Consider the following 27305-nt stretch of genomic DNA (forward strand, 5'->3'; position numbering starts at 1 on the left):
TGTTAAACTTTGTTTGACCCTCCTCGTCCCTCTCTCGGTCGCCTCTACAAGCCTGTGGACAACTTGTTAAAGTTGTTCAGTGCTGCTGGACTGTGGATTTCTTTGTGAAGGACTCGGGTGGGATTATCCGTGGTGACTGCCTCGAGTGAGAGAGCCAACAGCAGCCAACGTTGGTTTCGAAATGGAGTCCATTACCAGAAACTGATGACCGGCTATCAGCGCCTCATGGAAGTTCCACAGAACCCCTTTAATTTATTCATGAATCTAATCTTTTAATTTAAAATTAATCTTTTTATTAGCCCTTAAAATATCAAATAATTAATTAGTTTGTAATTTACTTGGTGTGTTCATTGATTAAATTTAGGGAAAGCGATTCTGAAAAAAAAAAGAAAGGAAAAAAAAAAGACAGTTGATTGTTAAGTCTCGTTTCCAGGTCTTCCAGTACTGATGACAGTACTGATGGGTTAGAATTTCAGGGTAAACACCAACCCAAATCCTCGGTATCTGATGATCTGGGAATAAAAATTTAACTATCAACTATCTTCCTCCCGCATCACCTTTCCTACCTTTAATAAAGTAATTCATAAAACACGTATTAATGCCTATTCATACTGAACAATTAGTTATCAATGAATGAAATGCTTGATTTCTATTTCTGTCACACTTGTGCTCCTCTGTATATTTTACTTTTTATGTTTCCTACAACGTCGGGTGTTAATGCACCTACACAGAATGTTTTAGTTTTTGATGGAACTGGACTGGATTATACTTACTTCTTTAAAAATAAATCTTCAGGTCATGGACAAGGATGGATAGATGGGATAGATGGGATAGATAGATAGATAGATAGATAGATAGATAGATAGATAGATAGATAGATAGATAGATAGATAGATAGATAGATAGATAATCCATACCCTCCATTTTTCACTTCACAACACAACAGCTCTAACAATACAAAATACTTAATTACCCTTACACAAGCTATTTGTGACTCCCTACTACAGGCACAGTTTGAAGGACATTTTCCCTCTTGTAGTGAAGGTTTCATTCAGCTTCAGCCTGCAGACAAATAACCGTAAACATGCACAAAAGCACTTGAAAAACAAAAAAAAGCAAAAAGGTTGTAGCTCAGCCTTGGTCTTCCTGACACGTGCTGCTGTCGATCAGCACAATAGCAGCCATGTGATTTCAGTGTGATAAGAAAACTCAATTATCTCATCACGCTAATCTCAGTAAATCTTTTTGTTATGCAGCGGCTGTAACCCCAAAAAACCAGCTGAATCTTGGGCAGGAAATGCAGCCTCAACCCAAGAAACACCGTAGATAAGCATCTTTATTGGAATACATACAATGTTTTACAGGTAAGACTTAAATAACTCACATTTTTTTGTTTGTTTTTTTTTTTTGTTTTTACATTATCACAGACATAAATTGCGACTTCAATCACCACACATCACATAGCTGAGAGGGGCACGACACCAAGCACGACGGTCGAATCAAGTTACATCGAGGATCACTTTTTCTGGAGCACTGTTTAGGTTTTTTTCCAAGTTGTCACGGAAAAATCTACAGCTGATAATCAAAATGACAAAGACCAATGTGCACTCAGTACACACTCATCCACGCAGTGATACACAGACACAAATGCACGGGAACATTTCAGCTTCGAGCCGCCACAGCCGGAGCTTGCTGCTGATCAGTGGACTGCAGTTGTCTTCCCAAATACTCCCTGTGAAACAAAGGACACCAAATTAGACATTACACTTAATTTCATCCCCATTCACTTCACTGTGTATAGAGAATATTTTGAAAGTTTGGCATCAATGGTCAGATTGTTTTGGGGACTGTGATGTATGTCATTTTGAGAGACGCTGACAATCAACCTTCTGAGTCATGTACGTATGTGGATGCGCTAGATGTCAGTGCATTTACAGACGAGACGGCTGCCAAGCCAGTGACCGCAGTTCAGGACTGCACTGCAGCATCTGTGAGAGTGACACCACTGGATATCTTTTTTTTTTTTTTTTTGGCGATCAAAACCGCCATTTTAGGCCAAATCGTGGTGTTTTCCTAACCATTATCTAGTGGGTTTCAAACCTAAACCTAACCGGGTCATAAACACGGCGCTGTCACAACATGAAACTGAACCTAAAGAAACGAAGGGCTGCAATATAAAGAAATGTGTTGTTTCAACATATCCGTGGTTTGCGGTAACATACATTGCACATATTTATTCTGGCGATTGGGTTCCTAAATCCAAAAACCAGCACCTCCTCCGCTGAATTGTAAAGTGTAAGTGTTGTGGTTTTTCTGGGGGGTTTCTGTCAAACTGGGACTGCATCTAAGGATCAATTTACTTTTTTGATTAATTAACAGGTCTAATATTTGCTCACATGCTTGTCACAATTTTCTCTGAGCCCAGAGTCACATTTTCAAAGTGTTTGCTTTGTCAGAAGATTTTCAGCTCATGATGAAATTCTCTCAATTGAGAAGTTGGGACCACAGAATGTTTGATATATATTTTTTTTTTTCAATTCTTCCATGCAGTTGGTTAAAAAATTGCTGCTGACTGTCCTTTATTCAGCTCTTTGTTGTCCATTCCCTGTCGGAGCAGTAATTTCTTGGCAACCATGACATTTTAGTTCTCGTTATGAGCAAACAAATGACATGCTGCGTATTTTCACCAGACAACTGTATCAATATTCTCAGCAAGAGAGCAGAAAGTGCATTTCCAAAATATCAAATGATTCTGATTCTATGAGATGGATTTCAAAACCGTATCCAGGTGGTTGCTGTGGCAGATGTGGTTCTTTAATATCAGTGTAAGTGCGAGTTTTAAATGACTTCTTCCTGTTATCCTGACCTGGACATGATATCAGTCTAAGCACTGAAATAAAATACCATTATTTTGAAAGGTCAAACTTTCTTTTTCAGGATTCTTCTCGGCAGTAGCATTTTCAGATATTATATCACGACACTCACCTTACTGCTACCAGAAATATCAAATGCCTCTCACAAACTGAAAAAACAAAAAGGCGAATAATATCTGATGGAGGAAATTATGTTCTCTGAACCAACACTCAGACCAGTGAGTGCTGATAGATTTTTTTTTTCTCAGCAGACCGAAAAAGCTGTTAGAACTTCCTGATGAAACTCTCTGCTTTTATTTGACTTTAATTAAAGTATGAATCACAGAAGTCCGTTCATACGTAGTAATGTGCAAGAGTGACTGAAAACAGCTCAATAACCTTGCTGACTCATCTTTTAAGTACTTTTCCTCTTGTCTCTATTTTTGAATCTTTAAATAACAAACTCTGCTCATCACTCATCTAAGCATCCAAGGCTGCTTTTTAATATTTGATCTCAGCGTTGACCAACATAAAGTCAAGTTTGCTATGCTATGAGGAACAGAGGTCAGTGTCTACAGCTGGAGATTCCACTGATTAGAAGTCAATTTGTCAAAAATAGAGAAATACATCTTTCCATAAGAACTAAATCCCAGTAAGAGGAGATGAAATCTCCACACCTCTCTGAAGTTGTCACTGACAACCTTTAGCTGGTCTGACTGCTAATGGTAAAAAGTAAAAAGTAAAAGTAAATGCAGATGGCAAAATTAGAAGCATGAGCCAGAGTTATAAAAGTCAGCCAGAGCGCCTTCTGATGTACGTACGTACAGCTGCTGTATGAAATAAAACCTACACAACAAGATGAGTCATGAAAGTGAATCACAGCAGGATATCAACTACACTTAAATTAAAGGGTATATAAATAAATCTAATGAACTATATTAAAATACAAATTACACAAAGTGATTCAACACCAATCTGAGGGACGTGGAACCGAAAACAATGTGTGGGAAGACAGCACCAGCCAGTGAGAGCCCATCATAAGACGAATGCATGATGAATAAAAGGATACGGTTTGTCTTACTACTTTAAATGTCTGGTATCGTCTATGTAATGAAACCCATCTAAAAAGACCCTTTTACATATGTGTGTGTGTGTGTGGGTGATTAACTTGCAGTTTATTCAGAAATGTGCATCACTGAACGTAGTCTATCAAACAAAAGGAGAAACTTCAGTCTGCTAAAGTGCAGCACTGAAGGTCGGTGTTCTTGTGTCTTGAGCTGTGATAACATTATATTAAATTACATTCATTTGTCAGACTCAAAGGCTGCTGCTGTTACATGACGAAGTAACAATGTTGGATCACCTTATCATTTATGTCCGGCAGCAGCTGGCGCCTCAAGATAAAGGACACTAACCCTGCACTTGAATAATGGCACTTTCAAGCCGGTTGTACATTTTCAAAAATGTTCTGACAAATGAATGCCAGTGCCTTCATGGAGGTGAGGTGGTAGTCTGTAACCTGTGACAGAAAGCAGTTTAAAGTGGCTTCTTATGTTCAGATGTTTCACCAAAACGGCCTAATAAACTCAGTACTGGCAGAGTGTGAATATTCAACAATTTCTTCCAGATTATTTGATTTTCATGGGCCATTTCATACCAGGTGCACAGTGAATATTACTAAGACTTGACAACTGAGCCTTCCACCCTGAGCATGATGTCAGTGCTAATGAGAGCAAAATATTCGTAATATGTCTAATATGGACGGTGAATGAGAGCAAAGTAGCGTGGTGATTAGATATGATTTTTCTGATTATCATTTCTGTGAATTTGTTGTTACCTAGAGTTGCATTTGCATTTGAACATATTTTGCACCGCCCCTTTTTTTTTAGCAATGTCAACTCTAATACAACAATATAAACCAAACATTTCCTGGGAAATAAACAGTAATCCATCACTTTCAGTATCAGTAAAACCAGGACTGAGGAAAGGACTATCTTTTAATGAGCATATGCTGCCTTGAAATTCTCACCAAGGTCAAATTCCCATTCTTGCATTTTTTTTCCACCCTCTGGCTTTTTGAAGAAGAGCACACAGTGATCTTGAACAGACATTTGTTTTTTTCTGCTGCACCTTATAAACCAGGCTGGTGAATGAAATGTGATGTAGTGATGATCAACGTCTGTAGAAAGGACTGTTCCTCTACCTGGACACTGACGCCAGTACAGCACTATAACAAAGTGACTGTTAATAGCTGATGGCAAAGCATCAATATGGAGCTGAATGGCAATTTTAAAAAAGAAAAACCTCACTGAAGGCCACAAGAACAAGAGAGTGAACTTTCTTAGTTCACACATTCATCTGTGCTGTTGTCATGACAGCCAGCGCCCTTCAGTGAGATCTTCTTAAGGAATCAATGGAGAGGCAACCTACTCAAGGTGACAGTGCTTTGACAATAACTTCAATTTGCAGCAGAGAGAGAGACATACCTTAAAAAATAATTCAAATCTATAGCCCCAGCCTTAGGGTTTCCCTCACTCTAACAGCAGCAGTCAGATTTTTCTGTTTTCTCAAAGGCAACAAGTGTCAGCAGCGTACACTGTTCAACGTGATGAAACAACCTTGAAACATAAGCTGCCATCACATTTTAGGTTCAGTCGAAATAAACAAACTAGAGGAAAAGCAGCCTGTGACACAAAACAGAGGAAACTAATATGAAGAATAATGTTCCAGCTTTTGTGTTTTCAACTAAAACAAATGAATCAATGAGCAGCTACACCAGCAGAAGTGATGGTATGTTGTCATTACCTGTAGATGAGTTTATTAGAGGGGAAAATGTGGGTGTACTGAGACTTATAAGGAGTAGAGGATAAAGAAAACACAAGAATAGATGAACGTCTTCGGTTATGAAGCGGTGAGTGATTAAACTACCATTTCTTTATAAAATCAAATCAACTTTGTTTAGAGAACAAAGTGCATGTGCTGAATTTTGCATCAGTTCTCATCTGAGACTATGACTCACAGGCAAGTTTAATTCGTGCTTTTCTTTTTCTATTAGGATATTTGTATGCAGCACTCAGGTTTCTTTTTTCTAACCGGCATATTTCATTTCTAGCACTTCATCTTCTCTTCAGCTCCCTCACCTTCATGTTAATTTATAACCACCTCTCTATATCTTTCTTCCGGTTTTATATTCATCACATTTATACAGAAAACAAACTTGAATTACTGCCTTGCAATATGCCCCCGCACACCAGTCAAGCTTAAGTTTACATCCATCTCTGTTCAGACTCACTATATAGCCTGTGTGGTGAAGACCTTGATTCCAGCAAATAATTTCCGGTTAGAGACACGCCGTCTTCATCTAGAGACTGTTTTAACAGAGGAGAACTGAGGACCTTAAAACCAAATCAGCAAAACCAATGTCCCTGTGGTGGGTAACTGCTATATGCCCCTTTCACGTATGAACTCTGTACAATATCCACAGAATCAGATCAAGATACTGTCCACAGTTACTTGTTCGCACATACTGCACAGAACAGGGGGATTATCTGGTTGGAAATACTCCCTATGCTTTGGGCCAGGGGCGGCACCTGGGTAGGAGACTACAGATTTCCCCATGGTGATGACTGTTTTTTGCAGTGATATCAATACTACATGTTTTTTGACATTTCTGCAGTATCGGCGAAGGAGTGGAAAATATTATACAGGCAAGCAGAGGGGAGCACAAAGCAAGTCGTAGGAAGAAAGCTGCAGCGTTGTGTGTATCTGTGTTTGGACGCACGAGAGACAGAGCGGATAATATTTGGATGTTTTGAGACTTTTGATGAGGAGCAGAGTAAATTAAGGGGGATACAGAGGAATTGCACAATACAATCTCTCAGTTTAATTTAGCTATGTGCATTGCAGTGTGTATGTGAGTGGCTGTCAAGAATAATGGAAGATGTACCAAATGTGCATACTTTTTTCTTCATTTCTTTCATTCTCCCAAGAGTTGTGCTCACAATAATAGGGAAAGAAAAACAGACAACCCCAAACCATAATGCTTCTGACCACGAAATGGTGTTGTGGAGACATAAGAAGAAGTATCGGAACAAGTATCTAACTCATAAAGACATTTCTCTGCTTGAGCAAACTTCCAGGACTTCCAAATGATGTAGTTAACCCTGCGTCAGCTCCCTCTCTTTCTGCAACCGTTATCAGCTTTTTTCCGTCTCTTAGGCTATGCATCTTGTTTTCTTTTGTAGGACTGACAATGAGAACATGCTTTTCTGTCCTCTCAGTTACTGAACACACGGAGAAGCTGTTGTGCCACACTGAGCAAATTAACTTCTGCCTTCACACTTCAGTGAACACAGGTCACTTAGATGAGAAAACACTAATGTATTAAACACAATACACCCATCCACAGTTGCTCAGGGAGCACAGTGTGTTTTAGATAGTGGCAGCAAAACAAACACATTTTCACTTGTTGCTTGTTGAATTTTTGTTTCCAAGCAATCCATGGAACAGAAAACACACACAAGGACGAAAGGTGTGTCGAGTGTTCGGTCCAGGAGTGGTACTTAACCTTCAAGCTGAAGTATTGATCAACGCTTCTGTATAGATGGAGGTTGAAATGGGGCTGGTGAAAGCTAGGCTGCTAGCAGTAGCCACGTTGCTAGCGCCGTCTTTGCCACAGCAACACCAACAGTAATACCACAGGGAAGTTGTCCCTTTCCAATTTAAATTAAATAAGAGATTCATGATTGACAACTACTTGTCTTTTTACATCAGTGCGAAGCTGCAGCTGATAAGCTTAGCTTAACACAAATACTGGGACCGGAAGTCACTACTCCTCAACCAAGAAACAGTCCAGCACATGTAACATGTAAAACCATGTAGGAGCAGATTCAACAAACTATATTTGAATTATTTTTATCTTCAGTCAAAGCCAAGGTAACCGTTCTCGCTTGCTTTGAGTCTTTGTGTTAAGCTAAGCTAAGTGCATATAGCTTCATATTTTCGGTACTGGCAAGCAAATGGTACCAAATCTTCTAATTTAACTCTTGAGGTGAAGGCAAGAAGAAAGAAAATAAGCCTGTTTGTCATAATATCAAACTTTTCCTTTGAGGAAAACAGCTTTCATAACAAGTATTAGCATGGTTAGCAAACTGTTGCAAGCACAGAGGCAATCATTAAACTGCAGCTGCACTGACAAAGCAGTGCATGCACTTGCGGAACAGTGAAATCTGCTAGCAAGAGATTAACAGCTGTGAATCCAGACCGACCGTCCACTGTGCCTTGATTTGTGAAGAACATACTGTGATGGCAAAAATCTAAAGCCTCAAAGAGCAAAACCTTGTAAGCGTAACACAAGCAGTCAGAGCTGAATCCTAAATAATGTTTGTCTTTTATATTCTACTTTTTATATTCTCTTTGAATAGTCAAAACAATTCAAAATTCGCCATGGTCCCCCCCACGGGTGGCATCATCTGTTTTGTTTGATTAGACCTTTTTCGGGACCGTGTGGCCGTGAACAGATGGAGCTTAAATGACATTTTTAAGAATCTTCTGTTGGTTTTTTTGTACTTGATGGAGCAAATTATTCATTTATAATTCTTATCAGTAGACAGAGCTCATCAACGTCACATGATTTCCAGCTGATACTGTGAGGGTGTGTAAGGCATAGAATCATTTGTATGCAGATGTAGGGGATGTGGTTTGATGTCAGAAAGTCAGTTTCAACTTTAACCTTAAAGGATAGATTTCCTCATGACAACATCTGAGTGAGAAGTAGTTCATATCAAACAGACAAATGTGTTCATACCAATTGTGGACCATGAGCTTCTGCACCGCCAGCAGGGCGTTGTAACGGACGAGCTGGTCCTCGTGGTGCATATGATTCATCACCAGCTGTTTTCCACCCAGCTGCTCAATAACCCTGAAATGGGAAGAAAGGAGGGAAAAAACCTTTACACGCACAGAAAACTGGTCCCATTTTCATCTTTTAGGTCATTCAGTAGTCACGCATCAGATAATCAAATTCAGCCTGTCTGAAATGTTCCATGTATCTTATGAAGGGTGACTGGCTTGTAAAAGGACATAATGCGCTGAAAAGGAAAAACACCCGCATAACGCATGTGATTACACAGTAAATGGTGTGAGGAGAGAGGAAATGTGGGTGAAAATACAGGAAATGCTGTGGGTAAATTGATCCTAGTGGGGTCTAATAATGGGTTTTTAATCATTAGGTTATTACCTTTTTTCTTTTTGCTGGGTAAATCTGTTGAAGGCCGACATATTGATATCTCTTTGGTCATAACGTGAATTGTATTAAAGGTGGAATAAGTAAAGATAGTTAATTGTTGGGTCTCATACCAAGGTCACCAAATATGGACTCCTTGGCTTGTTGATTCGCAGTATCAGCGGTTTCTGTAAACTGTTTTTAAGCTCAATAGTCACAGATAATATTCAACCATTTGTCTAGCACACTGAAATTGCAGAAATCACTGAAACGCTGGCGTCATTAGCACTGTAAGAGTAGAAATGAGGCAATTCCACCATGAGACCTGACTACAGGGTAATAACATCAATATGAGAGACAAGAAAAACCATCATTCTTCTTTCAATCACACACAGTGTGTTCAGGATAACGAACTTCGAGGGAAAGCTAAAAAATACATGGAAACGATGTAGAAATAAGAAGTAGCAGCTTCATGAGATTTAAGGCAGACAGGCAACCTGAACTTCAGCACTATCTGACGGAGACAGACAACAATCTATCTTATTTCCTGTGGACTGTGGGGAGAGGTGGTGAGCTTTGAGTGCGCAGGCTAATCAGTGTGTTCAGATATAAACAAATGGGGCCAACTACTGTTACAGTGGGGGCACAGACAGTTCTTCTGTCTGACTTCAAATTCAAAGTTGAATGATTTTCCCCTTTGAATGTGACATGGGTCAGTTATTTCTTATGAGGTGTCATTAAATAATGTTTTAAATACAAAAGGCCACAGTTAGCTCATTTTTCTGCGTCTCATATGCTTTGACTTTTCTGTTATTTAACATTTCAGTGATGCTGATCAGACACAGGAACTGTGGGATAAAACAGAAAAGGCTTTCTACACACCAAAGCTCAACTCTAGACCCACGTTAGAAAATAGATGACCTTAACAGGAACAAGCTGATGTGCACACTGACCACGTTTACATGCACATTATTATTTCACTATTATTCCTTATATGACAATATTTGTGTAAACAGCAACAGATATTCTGAATTTGTTCTTCTTCCTAATATATTTCCAATCGAGATTTGCGGGATATACTGACATTTTTCACGTTTTAAGAGCATTCGTTGGAAATGTATGCAGCTCATTCAGGATATGCATCTCAATTCCATTTTTTACTGCGGTCTTCGATACATGGCTTCCTCCCGGTTGATGGTCAGCCCTGTGTGGTGCCTAGCCAACAATTTGCAAGGTTCAGCTAAAGAAGCATGCTTAGGATTATGAAAGACTTTGATATCTCGGATATCGGACACAGCCTCTATCAAAAACCTGTTGATATCAAAGCATTTAAATGAGAACAGTGGTGACATATTCATCGGTGTATTTTATGCGTGCAGACATAGTCAAACTGTAACGCACGGGCTATGTACATGTTTTAATTGGCTACACCTGCTGCACAAATAATACATAGGGCTGGGTAAGTCACAGAAAACAAGATGGTAGCTTTCGTTTTTGGGATTGTTTTGGACCCAGCTGCGCTGTGTAACTTAAATTATTCATGGGGTTTATATAATACAGATGACTTAACATCAACGGAATAAAATCAGAGATAATTGCTTATCTTTTTGGGGGTTTTTTTATTACCTGAATCATTTTCTGTCATTCTGTCTGCTATTTCAGTCTCTCTCGCCAGTTGTTATCAAAGGGTTTTGGCCCCTGTCATTTACTGGTTTCTCAGAGCTTTCAATTCACACTCGGTGCTAAGATTTTTTTCTCTTCACTGGCCAATTAGTGAAGCATAATCTTTACTGACAGCTGTTCAGTCACACAAATCACTTGTTGTTTATTTGAAGTAAACTTCATTAACACCTATACTTCTTTAATGACTGGAAATCTCATAGACAAACAGGGGAGCAGTTTCACAAGAGATAATTCCCCAACTAGCTACTGAAGGCCAAGGAAATAAAAAGAGTCACAGAATCTGTAAACCAAATTGACAAGTTTCATTTTCGTCTGATTCTGGTGAGCTTGTTTAAAAAAAGTTTCTGATGTTATTCAGCTGGGTGAATACAGTATGACCTCCTGCTGTCCTTTCAGCTGGACAGCTGCTTCTGAGGACAGTGATGGAGGTCACAGTCGGTGGGGATGGAACAGACTGGGTGTTAAAGTAGTGTTTATGCACCGCTGCCGTCGTGCTTTTGATACGGCTGCCCATTAAGTGGGTGGAAGCAAGTTCCTGCATTGCGGTTTATAATAACCCTGAGATAGCAACACAGCGGGGTACCAGAGTCAGAAATCCTAAACCTAGTGGCTCGATGCTTTGATTTGATGCTTTGTATTATGTTCTCGTTTTATGTTTTTACAGAAGAATGCCTTACCGTTTGCCGCGTGGGTAGTGTCGCACGTATTCTCCAATGTCATGAGCTGCCACTGCTATGACTTGAGGGTCATCAGACACCTCCAACAGCCTTGTCAAGATTCTGTTGAAGAAAGGCCAACAAAAGGAGAAGCCTGTATGTATCAAAAGGCAGATTTCATCACACCTTATTCACTCTGAAAATCCCACATCTCTCAGATGCTTCTAGAGAAAGACTTCACTGCAAAAACTTAATAGATTAACTGAGATTTTTTTCGCTAGGTATTTTTTGTTGGACGTAGAGATGCACAGATCTCCCTGAAAGCCGGAATTAATGTAGCTCTAAAGAGAGATAAAACCCAAATGTTAAAATCCAAATCCAAGGACAGGAGACACAAGGTATCGACTGAAAGAGTGACACCTCAGGGTTCAAACTGAGACAAGGCGTGGGTGAGAGTCCAGGAGAGGGACATATAAAAAAGGAGGGTAATTTAAGCTAAGATGATGTTTGAGCTGATTATGGACAGAGGACAGTGCGGAGACAATGAGATGGGTAGATCAGGATTTTTAGTGAATGTCAGGAGGCCTCAGACTGTGTGACCAGAATTACAAAGAACACAGACACAAATTGATGCTCTATCTTTTGTGACCAGAGTCCGCAGACTAGGCTCACACACACAGAGACAAGAATGACAAACAACATAAAGAGGCTGTTCCATCATCGAACATGATGCTGGTAAGTGTGTGCTTGATTTGGAAGCTATCTTAAAAAGTGCATGTAGTGCATGTGATGTGTTTTCTATATACTGTGTGTGACAAGTGACAATAAATACTGATTTGAAGTGAAATTTCAGAGTGAACCTGTATTTTTCAACATTTCAGCGTCAACAGGTTTCTGTTTAATGTGATACAAATATTACATATTTCTCCATTTGGAAAACAATATCAAATATGTCAATGTCTTATTTTAATATGCCACTCACACGAAGCACAAACAAGACAGAAGTGTCTACAGCCACGCAAGCAGTTCTGTGTAGCTGTAGCTACATGCTAACACCAGCATGCTCGTCATCCACATTCTTATTTTGAAATTAATTTGAACTCAGTCAGTTTTCATTAGTTCAAAAGCAGTTTAGAAATGGGTATCACCTTTTCTCTTGACATGAACATTAACAATACCTTTCTGAACCAAATCACATCTTTATTTCAACTGCCACTTTTAAATTCAAAACACACACACCTAATTGAATCATTTCTCTAGTGGGAACATTTTGTGTAACTGTGATAAATCAAATTGTTTGCCTTTGTGTAGCTGCACAATCTGCTGTGAGCAGCACTGTTAGCTGTTAACTAAATGCCACTGTCAGAGAAGAATAGAGATAGAGAACTAAACCGTCTCGTGCCAGTGCTTGCTTTATCTTACTTGAGGAGCTCGTAGTTCTTCTCGTTCAGGCGGACAGCATTCTCGCGCCAGAACTTCTCAGACTTGTGTACAGGACTCCACTCCAGGCGGCCAGACTTCAGCTCAGAGCTGTACTCATCAAATGAGCTGTGTGTATAAAAGAAAAAGTAATCTTTTCCAACAAGTACAGAGCTTCAGTCCAAGGATCCCCACTGTCATTTGTCGCTAAACGTAAGGAATTTTTTTGTACTCTGCGAAGTGTCGCTCAAGTATGTAATCACTGTAGAATTCAAACTGAGCAGAAATGTGTCTTTAGAAAATTGACTGACTTCATAAAGATTTGCCTGATTCATGATCAGCCATGAAATACTCTCAAGTCTTTCAAAGACTTTTCACAAGCATTTATTATAACAGATGATTACATTCAGCTTCCTCACTCTCTTCTCTCTGCATAGAACTACTCATTACTGAAAATGAGTGGTTTGCTGATGTACACGTGACTGAATGATACTCATGAATTGAAGTCTGCCGTGTACCTGAGATCCTGCACACTCTCTCCCAGCCTCTCCAGCAGAAACTTGATGTCCTCTGTGATGTCCTCATCATCATATTTTTGCTGCTCGAGGTTCTCCAGTTGCTTCAGCACTTTGCACTGAATCATCGCCAAAGCATACTCCTGTTTTGTCTCCCTCTCTGCTGCCTTCTCCAAAAGATTCTGTCAGACAACAGAAGGGTGAGAGAACAGATGTTTAACATTATTAATCCCACTAATATATCAGCATGTGATACAACACACGTACGCATGCTGAATGATGGCGTATACTCCATATTTAATTTAGTTTTGAAACAGTTGACTGAAACGGAACAAGAAAAAATATTGCTCTTTGAGGAGTACTGTTGTTGCTGGCGGTTTGAGAGGGGAGCAAACTAAAATGCAAAAAACAAAAACAAAAACCAAAACAAAGAAGAGCAGACTACGATGAAGGGTGATAGTGAGTAGATATTCCGTCTACGTAAATGCAACATCTCTCTACAACGTCATTAGTCCTGCCCGGGGCACTGATTAGCTAATTGTATTGACTTACTGACACGGATGAGATGAATTCCTTGGGTACTGAAATATGGCATCAAATGACAGGATGTTTTCCGATACTCTATAGTGGTATAAAAGAATAGCAGCTCATAACTTAGCCAAACAGACCCGACCCATCCACCAACCAGTTGATGAGGGCCCCACCGAAAAAACACTTGACTTTTGCGATTTTTAAGCAAAAACAGTCATTCTGGTCTAATTATTTTATCCAAATCAGTTTTTCAATTCCCAAAAACTTAGTTATCATATTATAAGCATTTAACATATTCTTGGCGTTTAAGCCAAATCCTCCACCCCAACTATGATTATAATTATTACGTAATAAAATTCTTTCAAGGAAGATGTTACATTTCAAAATACACCTTAAGCCAGGATTCAATTTAAGGTGAAGTAAGCAAGGTGTGAAGTGAATGAAGGCAGAGCTGTTCAAGGACTGGTAAATGTATTTCTGTATCAAAAACTCTGGACGAAGCTTCACACACACAAAAGATAAGTGGCTCCAGCAGCGGAACTGAGATAATGGAAACCAACTCCATACTCTGAACCCCTTCATCCACCACTGAGGGCATAACTACAGCTGATTAGCAATAACTGACAAATGTTAAGAGCTGCTTGCCTTTGAAAAGTCTTGCTTAACAGAAATGTCCGTCTTTTCTAATTGAATATGATTCACAAAAATAAGAAACAACTTTTAACACCGGAGGAGGTTCAGGTTAACACATCACAAACACCGCAGTGCTGCCTTTGAGGATGTGTTCAAGGACTTCCAGATGGTCTGGATAATTTATGTCACATTGCTATTCCCATATGGTGACATCATCGTTTGCATAATTAGGACGTTTGGGAAAATAACAAAATGGAGAAAAATCTGGATCTTTTTTTTGGTGAAATTAATTTGTTCAAAGGGAATATCTAACGCAGCTTTCTCAAAATCAGCATGACACAGTTAGGAGCCCTTGGGTTTTGACAAAACAATTCTCCATTTGTTGGTGAGGAACAATATTTTTGTAGCTCTCTCCACTCTACGTCAAACATGATCACTGTAAGGCAAGTTGAACGACTCTGGGGAAAACCCACACAATGTCAAACCGTTTCAGGGTCTCCCTTCACTGCCCACCATTGTTTTTAATTAGCTGTATGTAGCACTCACTTGAACTACAACTTCTACGACCAATTAAAAACTGCGCCCCCTTTTCTTTCATGGATGCATTCACAACCGCTTGTTGTGAAAGCTCTGCCAGCATGAGAGGTGTGATGAATGAGCTGTAGGGGAAATTGTGCAGTCCATTGGGGCCAACATTACACAGCACAACGTACTCTCATCTCATGTGCTCTCAAAGTAAACAAAAGACACAACGAATGTAGTCCTTAAGGAACACAGATGCTTACTTACTGAGGCCACAACACCAGTGAAATACTGATGGAAACTGGCTGACAAAGTAGTACAAGCAGCCTTAAACACCTTTCCGTTTGCAGCTACTTTTCCTCCAATGGTGTGTGAGCTCATGTTTCAATCATGTAATCAATGCCATTCACCGCACCATTGTCCTCTGAGCGAGGTCGCTGTCTGGCTGTGCAGAGGTAGACAAAGCCAGAATATTACAAGTTGGCTTTTCATCTGAAAATCCATATTTTCTCTGGACTATAATTCAAGCACCTGCATGAATATGTTGTTTGGTGTTGTGCTATGATGTCCTGAAGGTGTCCAGGTACTGCAGGCTGTCAACTACACAAATGCACTGTGTAAGGATTATTAGTCAGAACAAAAAATATAATCATACTGTAGGTTAACTGCAATCACTTCTATACTATTTTATAATACAAGAATCAGCCATCGGAGACGTGGAAGTTATCACATAGATTTTCAATATATTTCTCAATGCTCCAGACCTGTGTTGGTGCCCTGTCAGACTCTCTAACTTCCTCAAGTGAAAGAGCTCTACAGGATGAAGATAAATGGGACATCCACTGTTAATTTAATTTTGTCAGAGCCAAGTATGGGGAATTCATTACCTGGCATAAACACAAAAACAACAGCGCAAGTCCAGAATGCAGGACTGCATTAAATATTCAGTAGATGTTATGAGCAATGGCAGCAGGGAGCTGAAAGGGTCAGCATGATCATAAATCATATTTATGTAACTTTTATGGGGTTGTTTGTTTCATAAGATGCCTCATCTGTTGTTTTAGAGTTCTGATTTGAGTTCCTGCTGGTTATGATATTGTAGACAGCACAGTTAAATGTGAATGTTCAAAGTGCTGTCCAAGATTTAGTAACATACACAGAAATAATGACCTGCAAACTTTTGCAAGCAATTTTAAAAACATTTTACAGCTCAAAGTTTAGCCCAACACTAAAGGACTTCAGACCAGTGGCTTCCAAACTTTATCAAGCCATGACTTCTCTTCACTTTGAATTCTAGGGTTGGCAGTGTGTCCACTGTGATTACTTTGAATCAGCAATAGCAGAGGAGACATTTTGGTATTTGTTCTGCATCTATCCCTGTTGGTCTTACACTTGGTTTACTGATTGCACCACTAGTTATTTGATTATGATTGAGAAGCTACTCACTGGGCCTTATGTTCGTTTGAGTTATCTATTTTCTTAACTAGATAGTAATATTCTATGTAACATTTTATCTAGCTCAACCATTCCTGAATGAATGTAAAAGAAAACAGGGTTGGGCTAATCAATCACCGGTGGCTAACAGTCATCAAAAACTATGCCTGCTACCAGACGCCCACCTGGCAAGGACGTGGAAGGTTGCGGTAAAAGTGAATGTGAAAAGCGTCTGTGACTAGAGTTGTGATCTGGTAAGCAACTCTTGCCTTATGGCAACTCGGAGGGAACACATAACCTTGTATACAGATACACACAGGAAACCAATCCCCTATCCCCAAAAATGTACTCAATCGTAATATTTCATCATGACGTCCTAGTGAATACATTTTCATGGCACCTCTTTAATCAACTGCTTTTTCCTCCAGTTTATGCATTTGAAAATATAAAATGTACCTGATGTAAATGTCAACTGTCAATCACAAATACAAGTAAAACATAAAAAAGAAATCTTGCAGGCCCCTCAGCCAGTCCGTAAGACAGGAAGGAACTGCAGTTCACCTGTCGGTTAAAAACATTTTTGGCAAAAAGTGGTATTTTAAAGAAACGTGGAACGTGACAAGTTCTCGACATACCCTGAAGGCAGCCAGAATGATTCGAGTGACCTTCTCCTTGACAGACTCCTGGAGGATGTCGGACAAGGCTGGCACGACGTTGTAGCGCCTCAGCTGCTCACAGAGCTGAGGACTGAAGGCCAGCAGCCACACACAGAAGATCATCTGGTACTGGAGCTGGAAGCCACACTTGTTGCTCAGCACCGCGGTGATGCTGTTACAGAAAATATAAATACAAATATATAGAAATCAAAAAACGGGAACAAAAACATGCAAAGTGCTGGAAAAAAGACCCACATCTATATATCTACCATCTGTTTACTAATAGTGGAGCTTTCACAGCTGTCTGCCTTCGTGCTGATGATCCATTATTGCTGATGATGGCTGAGATTGAAATGTTCAGATGGTCTTTAGATAAGGGAAGAGTTGCTCAAAATACAGAGTACTAATGACAGCAGCTAGGCTGCCCATTGTCGTACATTAGCTGGTAAGTGCAGAGATGTGAAGCTCACGGATGTGCTATAATTTTCTAAACAAAACTGAGCAGGAAGGCTAGTTTTATAATGTTGTATAAAGAAATAAATAGTATGGTAGAGAGATTGTGAAAATCATAGATAATTTGTACCATAATATAATATTGAGCCTTCTGTTCTTTCTTTGCATCTTCCATTTTCACTTACTGTTTGGGGTACCTACCCTCTTTATAAATGTAGCTGAAGAATATAAAATAAAGTAATCTACGCCCCAAGTGAGTGAACCATAAGAGCCTTTCCACTAACATTGAATTGCAAAACAAAATAATTGTGCCTTCATATCTATGGAGTGTTTTTTTTAACTTTTTATCCTGAGCACTACCTTGGTTTAGATCAATTTTGAAATGGTGTGGAGTGAATGTCTTTTTTAGGCAGATGGAGATTTCCTTCAGAATGTGACACAAAGAAAATTAAAAATGCCACTGAAAATTCTGGCCTTTGAAGATTTAATACAGTTTTGAAAGCTTACAAGCCTGGCAGAGACAGTCTAGGACAGCAGCCTTTACAAAGTGAGGTTAATTTGCCTCCATCAGGTTTCACTTCTCGAGAGATGACACTAACAGGACAAGAGGTCTTTTATTCCATCAGTAATTGGCTCTTTAAGAATTTGCAATTTGGAGTGCTGCTGTTGATGGATGTCAGGGTGCTCCTCGAGTTTCTAACTTATTTTACTCTGAATGGTTATGGTAATGAGTGATGATGATGATGAAACAGCTGCTGGCATTAACCAATTTGGTTATCCACTAGTGTTTTTGGTAATTATAACATCCTACATCTGAAGAACAAGATTATAGCGCACATTTTACCTTCATCATTAAGTTGCAGCTTCTTGCGATTTGTATATTGCACTTAGCCATGTTGTGATTTCAAAAATATTTCAATTAATTGTCAGCCAGACTGTGTCAGTGAATTATCAAGCTTACATTTAACTCACTGATTAACATTACTGCCAATGCTGTCATTACTCACCAGTTGACCCCATCAGCCTCCACCCACGCAAACCTGTACTCATTGATCCTCAGCATCAGCTGAAGGCATCCAGCCACACACTGGACATATTGAGAGCTCTGCGAAGGACAGAGGCAAACATTTACTCAAACAGAAGCGGAAGCCACAGGAGTGTAATCAGGAAAACAAACAAAATGTTAGAGGGTCAAGTACAATTAGTGCGATTCTGAAACATGGAGTAGTTGACAAGCAGATACAGCACGTGGAAGAAGGCCAGTCCAAAAACTTGCAATACTGTCACCCATCAAACCTTAAGGCGTTGCACATGCAGTCTATAGTATTACACACATTAACAACATGCTAGATCACAGACCCAATAGTACAATGCAGAGCAATAGCAGGGAAAAGAGTCCCATCACACCTGAGCAGAACAATGTCAATTTGAGATTAGAGAGTGGAGGAAGCTGAGAGGAGAAATAGATCACATTAATCTGTTAGGTAAAAGAGGTTGAAGAAAAGCAAAGAAGTCCAGCAAAGAGAACAGGCAGCAGTGACGAGAGAAGAGCAGAGGAGTGGAAGAGGTTACCTGGTTGAAAATGCAGAGGAAAAGATGATGTTGAGTTATTAGAGAGATAGCGCTCGTGTCAACTGAAAACTGAGCACATTTCTCAGAATAATCACGCTAATGCTTGAATAGGTATGGGATAGTAGGACGCTGCTGCTGCAGCTGCTGCTGTGCTAATGCTATCCCAATTTCACTTGTTATCCTAATGTACAGGAAAAGCTGTGTGTCTCATGCACTCCCAACATTGAGAAGAAGTGGCTGATGGCATGCAATTTCCACATGTACAGTTAAAACTCCATGCTGTCAAGATGGAGAATTGCTCTGACAGACTCAGGTCTCCAACAATCTGCAATTATTCATGAATAACTGGAGGGCAAGAACAGAATGGGAGAGACAGGGGAAAGAAAAGATGTGAAAGTTCAGAGACAGCTGACCAGCTTGCACAAACCCTGCCGCTTTTTTTTTTTTGTTGTTGTTGTTGTTGTTGTTATCATTTTTTTTTGTTTTGGAAGCGCCATGGTGACCGTTGATGCACTTCACTCATACTCACTTCACTGGGGGAAATAGTTCCTGCTCCTGAGCCTGATTCTGGACCTGTACCATGTAGGTTCTAATGGGAGATAAACAAAAGAAACAAGTGCACAATTGTTCACAATCCATCACTTAGTGCGAAATTACAGTGGCACTGGAACACACAGTGTGTTATGTCATCTTGACCACAATTCAGTGACAGTGGATGCTCACTGATGGGCTGTTAAGGAGAGAAATGCAATCAAACATAATTTCAAGAAGCAGTCATAGTATAAGAACAAACTTGAAAAGACACAGAATGTTAGGCGCAAAGAGAGACATAATCACGCTTTTTTTTTCCAGAGGTGCTGGCTTTACCTGAACCTCCAGATATTTTGGGAATACTGTAGCCAAAGCCGATGCACAAAAAAGGAAATCAATAATTGTCTTTTTTATCAGCCCACTCTATAGTGCATATGTCTGCCAAGGCGATGCCTGCACCTTCAGTGCAGCTTTCATCAGACCATCTCAAGGCCTGAAAAGTCTACTCAAACTCAGCATGAATAAATGCACAACATTCATTCAGACAAGGTTTTCAGTGTAAGCCCAAATTACAAAAAATGAAGAAAGACAGAAAGTGGAAATTACTTTGCCATTTAAGTTAATTAGACTCTTTGGGGAAAAAAATCAAACTCATTATTACAGGGAGGGAGCCAGTATCTCCAGAAGATGTTGTCCTAATATCTAAGAAATGAATAACCCAAGACACAAGGAAGTAAAATGAAACAGAAAGGGTCATTTTTAAAAACTCAATTATGTGGTCAATTATGTACACAGGAAATTTGATTTCTTATAGCACACATCATTATCATGTTCATGACATCTTGTTTATTCATTATCTGCTTATTTCAAATCGACAAAAAACTCCAGCCAAATGAACAGCACAATTTGTCTTCAAAATAAACCACCTTGGAAAGTATAAAGTCCTGTTCACCTTTCTTGAACTGTCAAAACTTGGCAATATGTTTACCCACAGATTTATGACTTCCTCTAACTGCGCTGTATTGTCATTATCTGATGTTATATACATAAAAGCAGACATACTACATACTTTGTAGTTTTAAAAAGGCACTGTAAAACGACAAAAGTCACTTTAGATAAATACTCATACTATCATAAAATACTTTCAAAACCAAATGCTGATTGACGTACCTGTGAACTGAGTTGGCTTTTGATCCAGTTGAAGTAGTAGTTAAGATCGCTTCCCTCCATCAGATCACGGCCCCAGGCAGCCAGCTTAGCAATGATCCTCGCCGCCTTATGGAAGAAGGATATTTTCAACTCAGATTGTTGAGCAAATTTACAGCAAGGCCATTGTATAGCATTCATCAATCATTATTTTTTACAAAATTGTTCCTTATTGCTGTGAACTGTGTAAGAAATACACACAGTAGATAAATATTATGAGTAAAAACACTGAAAATGATTAATTTACTGCTTTGTTTAAAGGCAAGAAAAACATTTTTCCATTTGTAGCACTGACTATATGCCACGTCTCCCATGATGTATTACAGCATCTTTAGTTTAAATTCCAGTGAGACAAAGAAATAAAGAAAAATAAATTACGTTGAAGGCTGCAAAAGCCTGTGCCTCAATTTAAAAATACCTTGTTCGGAAATACTACAAAAAGGTACTGAACAAAACATGATCTACAGCCTCATCGAAGCGCCGAAATTACAGAACAATTTCAGCTTGAGAAGTGCCTCCTGGGTCCTGTGATGAGACAGGAACAAATTGTGTTCTCCAATTTCATCCTTGACAGTAGAGCTTGTGTAGAAATATCGAGGCTCTAATTTTAAAGGAAGAATGAGAATGACAGTTGGATTGAGTTAAAGTGCTGTGTCACACTCTTGGGGTCACATTTAGCCCACCTGCTGGATGCCATCTGGCTGGTATTTTAAAATCAAGCCGTGGGTGTCCTAACATACTACTTGTTAGGTTTGCCATTGGGTGGTCATTTTTAATTTGTAAAGGTTGGCAGGGAGAAATCATTACATTAATTGCCTGTTTTTTTGTGGGAAAAGATGAAGGTTGCTTTGTGAGGAATTATTGATGTCTTTCTATGATTAGAATCAGAGTCGAACCTGTGAAAAATTCATGGCTGGAACACAGCATCTCATCTGTGGAGAAAACATCTCCTGCATCCTCATATGTGCACTATGTGGTTTGAGAGGTTACTCTGAATTATATCATATCAGCCACTAAATATATTACACTGTGCTCAGGTTTTAAGCATGTGCTAGATGTTTCCTTACATAGTTCCAGCCCCAGTGTGCACACATGTCCACCTTGTTTATTCTACAGACTGACAATGGCACTCATGATAGATAACATTTATAGGCAGCAAAGGTTTGCCTAGGTTACAAGATTGGTTTGACATGTGGTAACTAGTCTATATTTGCAGGGACAACTTGAGGTGTTATATGCCTTTCATCTGCATTTATTCGATACTCTGAACACAAAGCGAGTGTCATCATCTCTTAACTCACCATGTGGACAGTGAAAAGGTCCTGACGATTCAGCATTGGCAGGAAGTAGGACCAGGCGGTGTTCTTCGTCTTTTTGGCATAGTCAAAGAAGATGCTCACACGCTGATGGTTCTCCTGAATCACATTAAATCTTAGATGAGTCCTCAGATTCAGAATTATTTGCTGCACAGCGGAAGAAACTGATGCACTGCATGAAATACAAGCCATCTTTACAAAACTTTATACTGATGCAGTTATTGTAACATGTTTAACAATAAAGTAAGATGTACAAACTGTAGTCAAACTGTACAAAAGTGTCAGATGATTTAGAGGAATGTTGTGTCCGATTCAACAGATAACTTAGGTTTAACCTTCATATTCACAAATCTAAAAAAGCTGCTGTTGTATTCATTTGATCATATTTATGTTAAAAAGGGAAATAAATCTGAGCTTAATTTAGGTGAAATAAAACCAACCACCTTTTCCAGATTTGCCAGATCTAAACTTTAATTCCCTGTTTAATAACAATAATCATTATTGACATGCCTAAAGTCTAACACAAAGGAGAACTTCAATATCTAATTGATGTTTATTTCTTATTTCCTTGTGTAACTTTTAGAAATCATGACACTGCCTAAGACTTTGAGTGCAATCAAAATCTAAATCAGAACTCCTGCTTGGTGAAACTAAAATGACAAAGTCCAGAGATCTCAAGTTCTCTCACCACGCTTCTGCTGTCTTCCGAAAATGTCATATATAAATATATACACATGCATGTCCTATTTGTCCACAGTCAGTGGGTCTGTCTGTTTACCTGCAGAGTGTCATCAATCAGAGTCAGTATATACTGGACTGTCTGCTCCTTGGAGATGTGGGCCATCAGGTTCAGAAAGGTTTTCGCACACTGCACACAAACAAAATAAACACATACAAAGTCAGCCACAGCACAAAGACACAGCATGTAATAAATTGAGTGAACAGCCTTTGCCTTTATTCTGTCTGGCGCCTCCAAAAACAGTCCACAGACTGTCAGCAAAATGTGAGAAGGTGTGTCTGAATTGAGGTTTTACAGGAATGAATTCCACACCGATCAGTATTGTTACAGTATAAAAGGTGGTTTTGGAACGATAATAGCGCCACAGCAGAGCAATGCAAGAGGCCACACTAGGGTGGGCATGTTAGTACTGGGCACAGGAAGAAAGAAAAATGTGAACCTGAAAGTCCAAGTTAAAAAGGTGTTTCTTAAATGTCACCTGCTACTGCAGGTGGTCTGATGTCTTCTGAAGAAGAATTGTACAGTACAACTCTTATGGTATGGTAAATGATACTTTGTATAATCCCCCAAGCTACAGGCTCCCAGGTATTCTACTGAGTTTGAACATTTGAACAAACAGTCACTTTAATCCTGTGTATTTTGCTGCAATGCCAATATTTATCTGAAAGACTTCTTCACGCAACCAGAAGTGTGTCTGCTTAGTTTTTAAGGTTGTGAGCTTAAGATCAAAATGAAAACAATTATAAAGAAATCTAAAGGAGAGTTTCTCTAGCATTTGTGATATGAACCAATAGCCAAAGACACAAAAATGCACAGATAACATAAAGGACTCAATACCTGATGTCCTTCGTTGGTCAGGATGACCTGTTTCTCCTCAGAGTTGGCCACCTCAAATTTCTTGATGAATTCACAGTCCTCAGCAGAGATCATCTGACTCCTGCAACATGATTCATTCACACAGTCATATTAGAATAATGCTACTACAATTTCTTTAGTTGCGTGCTATATCAGAGGCAACCAGAAGTGTTTCAGTTTCTTGAAGGTGTTTTACCTGTCACCTGAGAGGATTCCTCAGCTTTAACTAATTGGAGGGGAGTTGGTAGTTGGGACTGAAGAAGCCTCTTGGATGAGAGGTGAATTACCAAGATGACGGAGAACCGTCATTAACATTACAATTTGTGTACGATCACTTGAAGCAATTCATGTACACACTTCTGAATTTGAACAACAGCAAGACCAACTAATAAAGAGTTATAGTTCCTATTGATTATTCATGAGGCATTCAAAACACCGTCTTTGTCAATGGTGCAATTCATACATCATACAAACATGCCGCTGACACTCTCACTGGGATAGGGAGAGAGCGAGAGAGTGGCCCTTGCCTTGTCACTAGCATGCTGCTTCTAATTACTAAGGGTGGCTTGAACTATCATGGCAATTAACCTGTAAATACCACATGTTCTAGTCAAAGCAAAACACACAATAGGAGGTGCATCGAGGTAGGCAGTTATAGTAAAATAGGAATATGGTATTTAACCAAGGAATCAGAAATTATGTGATTCATAGGTCAGATCGGCTGCGTTCAGACAGAGGCTCAAAGAGGAAGTATCACTCAAGACAATGAATCACAACACAGGAACTAAAGGAGCTTTTAGATTGGCACACTACGCTCAGCCCTCAATTATTACACTGATGTATTCAGAAAGACTGACTTAACGACAGCTTAAGTGCTTGACTTGCTGGCTTTAAGAATTTTTTTTTTTTTATTATTTAACCTTCATTTAACCAAGAATTAATTCCCACCGCAATCTGAAATTTCATTTTCAAGACAGTACTGGTCAAGTCTGGCAGCAGCATCATTGTAGACATAAATCAAAAGTTATAACAATCAGAGAAATGACAAATAACACATTTCTTAGTCACAAAATGTCAAAACATTCCTCAACATTAAAAACATCTACGGCCAAATGTGATTTCTTCCATATCGTTTGGAATCACTTCAGATGCATCCAGTGAGACCAGCTCCAGACAAGATTCAGACTAATGTTGTATCTGATTCCGACTGATTAAATGATCATTTTCCAACTTCAGTATGGACTTAAGGGACAAATTCCCCTCTACTTGATAATACAACATATCACCAACATATGTGGCTTTTAGAATGTATATTTTAACTGAGGCCAAGCGAAACCCCAAAACCTCTCAATATCACTGGAAGAAGACTTCCAGATGAAGATGGAGGAATGTATGTTAATGTGGTTGGACAAACCATTTCAACATAATGCAGCAAAGGACAACATTTCCACCACTATAGCCTTAATAATAAACATCAAGTGTCGACAAATACTGACATTTCCTAAGTTATGTGAACGCAATACTCATGGCAGGGCTGTTGCATTGAATTGTGAAAGTGTACCTACTGAAGTGTCCCTTAAGTGATTATTAACATGATGTATTGTTGTGTATCTGTGCATGTGTACTTACTGCAGGTAGGACTGCCAGTTGACCAGGTTGGCCCGCACCTCAGCTGCCTTTGCAGCAATGATGTTGGTGGGGACTGCAGCGTCCACAGCCCCGCGGATATCCATCCTTTATTATATCTACTACAGTATGTGTACAGGTAAAATCTAAATCCACCTGAATGGAAACACCAGAGTCAACATCAGAGGCACTGTTGCAAGCTTTAGTCTGGTTTTGTGATCTTTAAATTACTGAAAGCTGCAATTTATAGATAGGATTTTAGAAAATATAGCAAACAATATGCTAATAATCAGTTAAATGTGGCTCAACAGTTAGCTAAGGTTAGCTTTTACCTTGAGGTAACCTATCAGCGAAACAGGAATTCTTGAGCTGCAAATAGTTTACGGTTAAAGCCACGAATAATTCCACGAAATACTAACCCTGTATCTAATTTGTGAAGTATAACCCAGACTTTATTCTGCAAGCTAACAAGCAGACCAGTATCTAGGTAAAACCGCTAGCAGCAGGTCATGCTAACTAGCTTAGCTAGCCCAATGTCACGACATGACATGATGGCTCTTACTAAGAAATAAAAGGCAACGCATGACTATGGCACTGTATTAAGGCTGTTGCCAAACATACATATGATATTGTGAAATTATAACATTAAAGGTGGCGCAGGTAACACCGTCAGCTCGGCGTTAGCTAGCGACAACTAGCAAAATAAGCCACTGCTAACCTAAGCTAGCTGCGCTAACACAGCTTCACATCCTTACTGTCGTCCTGTCAAAATGACAGCAGCTCCACAGGTGATAACATTTACATTCACAGAGTCAGACGAATCATACAATTCGGACGTTTTCATGTATTTGAACCGTATGAGGAACGACGGAGTAGAAACTGTATTGAACCACTCACCCAGATCCTGTAAGTTACTGTGCGAACAGCTGACAGACTACAACACGGCGTCACGCTCTATCATGTGACAGCCGGTCACATGAACGACTGTCTGAACCCAGCAGAAGTTTAGAGAAGAGGGACAATAAGTTCCGACCGTGGGTACACTTAAATCTTAAATAATGCTACAGTCCATTAGTATAAACAACCAGGCAATACATATGTTTCTTACAGAACGATGATCTTGTCTTTTCCTGGTTTTAAAGCCTGAATTACAGCAAAGTGATGTGATTTTCTACTACCTTTAGACATTGTATCCACAATAGTGATGCTTATTAAACATTTAATTGTGTTAATAATTTGTCAAAGTACCAACAGTCATCCCTACAATATCAATAGTGAGGTATTGGGTCAAAGATATTGAGTTGTTGGTTGGTTCTGGCATTTACAGTGCTTTTGAGGAGATTTCAAAATATTGTAGCAAGGCCATATTGACCAGATCAGATAGATAGATAGATAGATAGATAGATAGATAGATAGATAGATAGATAGATAGATAGATGAAAATTGTTTCTATCTTGTGACAAATGTACTTATTGTAAGTCGCTTTGGACAAAAGCATCTTCCAAATGCCCCAAAATGTAAATGTACAATAATGTGTTTATTTATGTATTAGTTGTGCCAGAGTTAACTATAAACTATTTTACATCTGTAGTCTCTGGGCAGGAGACAGAGATAAACATCTATGTTCAGAAACTTAACCTGGTAGTATGAAAACCACAGTTACAAGACAATACATATTTACTACATAACACCAGCAAAAAAAAGTATTTCAAAATACTGCAACAACCAGATTTCACTAGATTAAGTTTTAAATTGAAGTTATAAAAAGTTAAAAAGCCTGGCAAAACTTTGGTCACAGACATTATTTAAAAGTTTCTACTGATTTGGTTTCCTTGACATGCTCCAGCAGGGATCCATCTGATTTGATATTATTGTCTGCGGCT

The 27305-nt window shown here is 39.2% G+C and overlaps 1 protein-coding gene across 2 annotated transcripts; it reads right to left on the bottom strand.

Moving 5' to 3' along the window:
- Positions 1–1318: 1318 nt before the first annotated feature.
- atp6v1h (ATPase H+ transporting V1 subunit H) lies at positions 1319–26469 on the bottom strand. 2 transcript variants are annotated; one of them, XM_037084769.1, is made up of 14 exons: positions 26320–26469; positions 25426–25578; positions 23779–23878; positions 22981–23070; positions 22188–22301; positions 20851–20955; positions 19679–19738; positions 18585–18682; positions 17104–17296; positions 13352–13530; positions 12837–12962; positions 11436–11537; positions 8659–8772; positions 1319–1732 (listed from the first exon to the last, which is right to left on the bottom strand). In XM_037084769.1, the coding sequence occupies exons 2-14, from the start codon at positions 25527–25529 to the stop codon at positions 1663–1665; spliced, it is 1455 nt and encodes a 484-aa protein (XP_036940664.1). In that variant the 5' UTR covers positions 25530–25578; positions 26320–26469; the 3' UTR covers positions 1319–1662. The 2 variants fall into 2 exon arrangements, with proteins under 2 accessions (XP_036940664.1, XP_036940665.1); XM_037084770.1 differs by lacking the exon at positions 19679–19738.
- Positions 26470–27305: the final 836 nt, after the last annotated feature.

The sequence above is a fragment of the Acanthopagrus latus genome, chromosome 21 (assembly GCF_904848185.1).
Source record: "Acanthopagrus latus isolate v.2019 chromosome 21, fAcaLat1.1, whole genome shotgun sequence".
Lineage (NCBI taxonomy): Eukaryota > Metazoa > Chordata > Actinopteri > Spariformes > Sparidae > Acanthopagrus > Acanthopagrus latus.

Bases quoted from the DNA above. Each gene is read 5' to 3' on its own strand.
- atp6v1h (XM_037084769.1), bottom strand. From the start codon at position 25,529: ATGGATATCCGCGGGGCTGTGGACGCTGCAGTCCCCACCAACATCATT. The intron at 22,302-22,980 runs GTAAACAGACAG...AATGTGATTCAG, and splicing joins TGATTGATGACACTCTGCAG to GAGAACCATCAGCGTGTGAG. The intron at 12,963-13,351 runs GTACACGGCAGA...TTATACACACAG, and splicing joins GAGAGTGTGCAGGATCTCAG to CTCATTTGATGAGTACAGCT.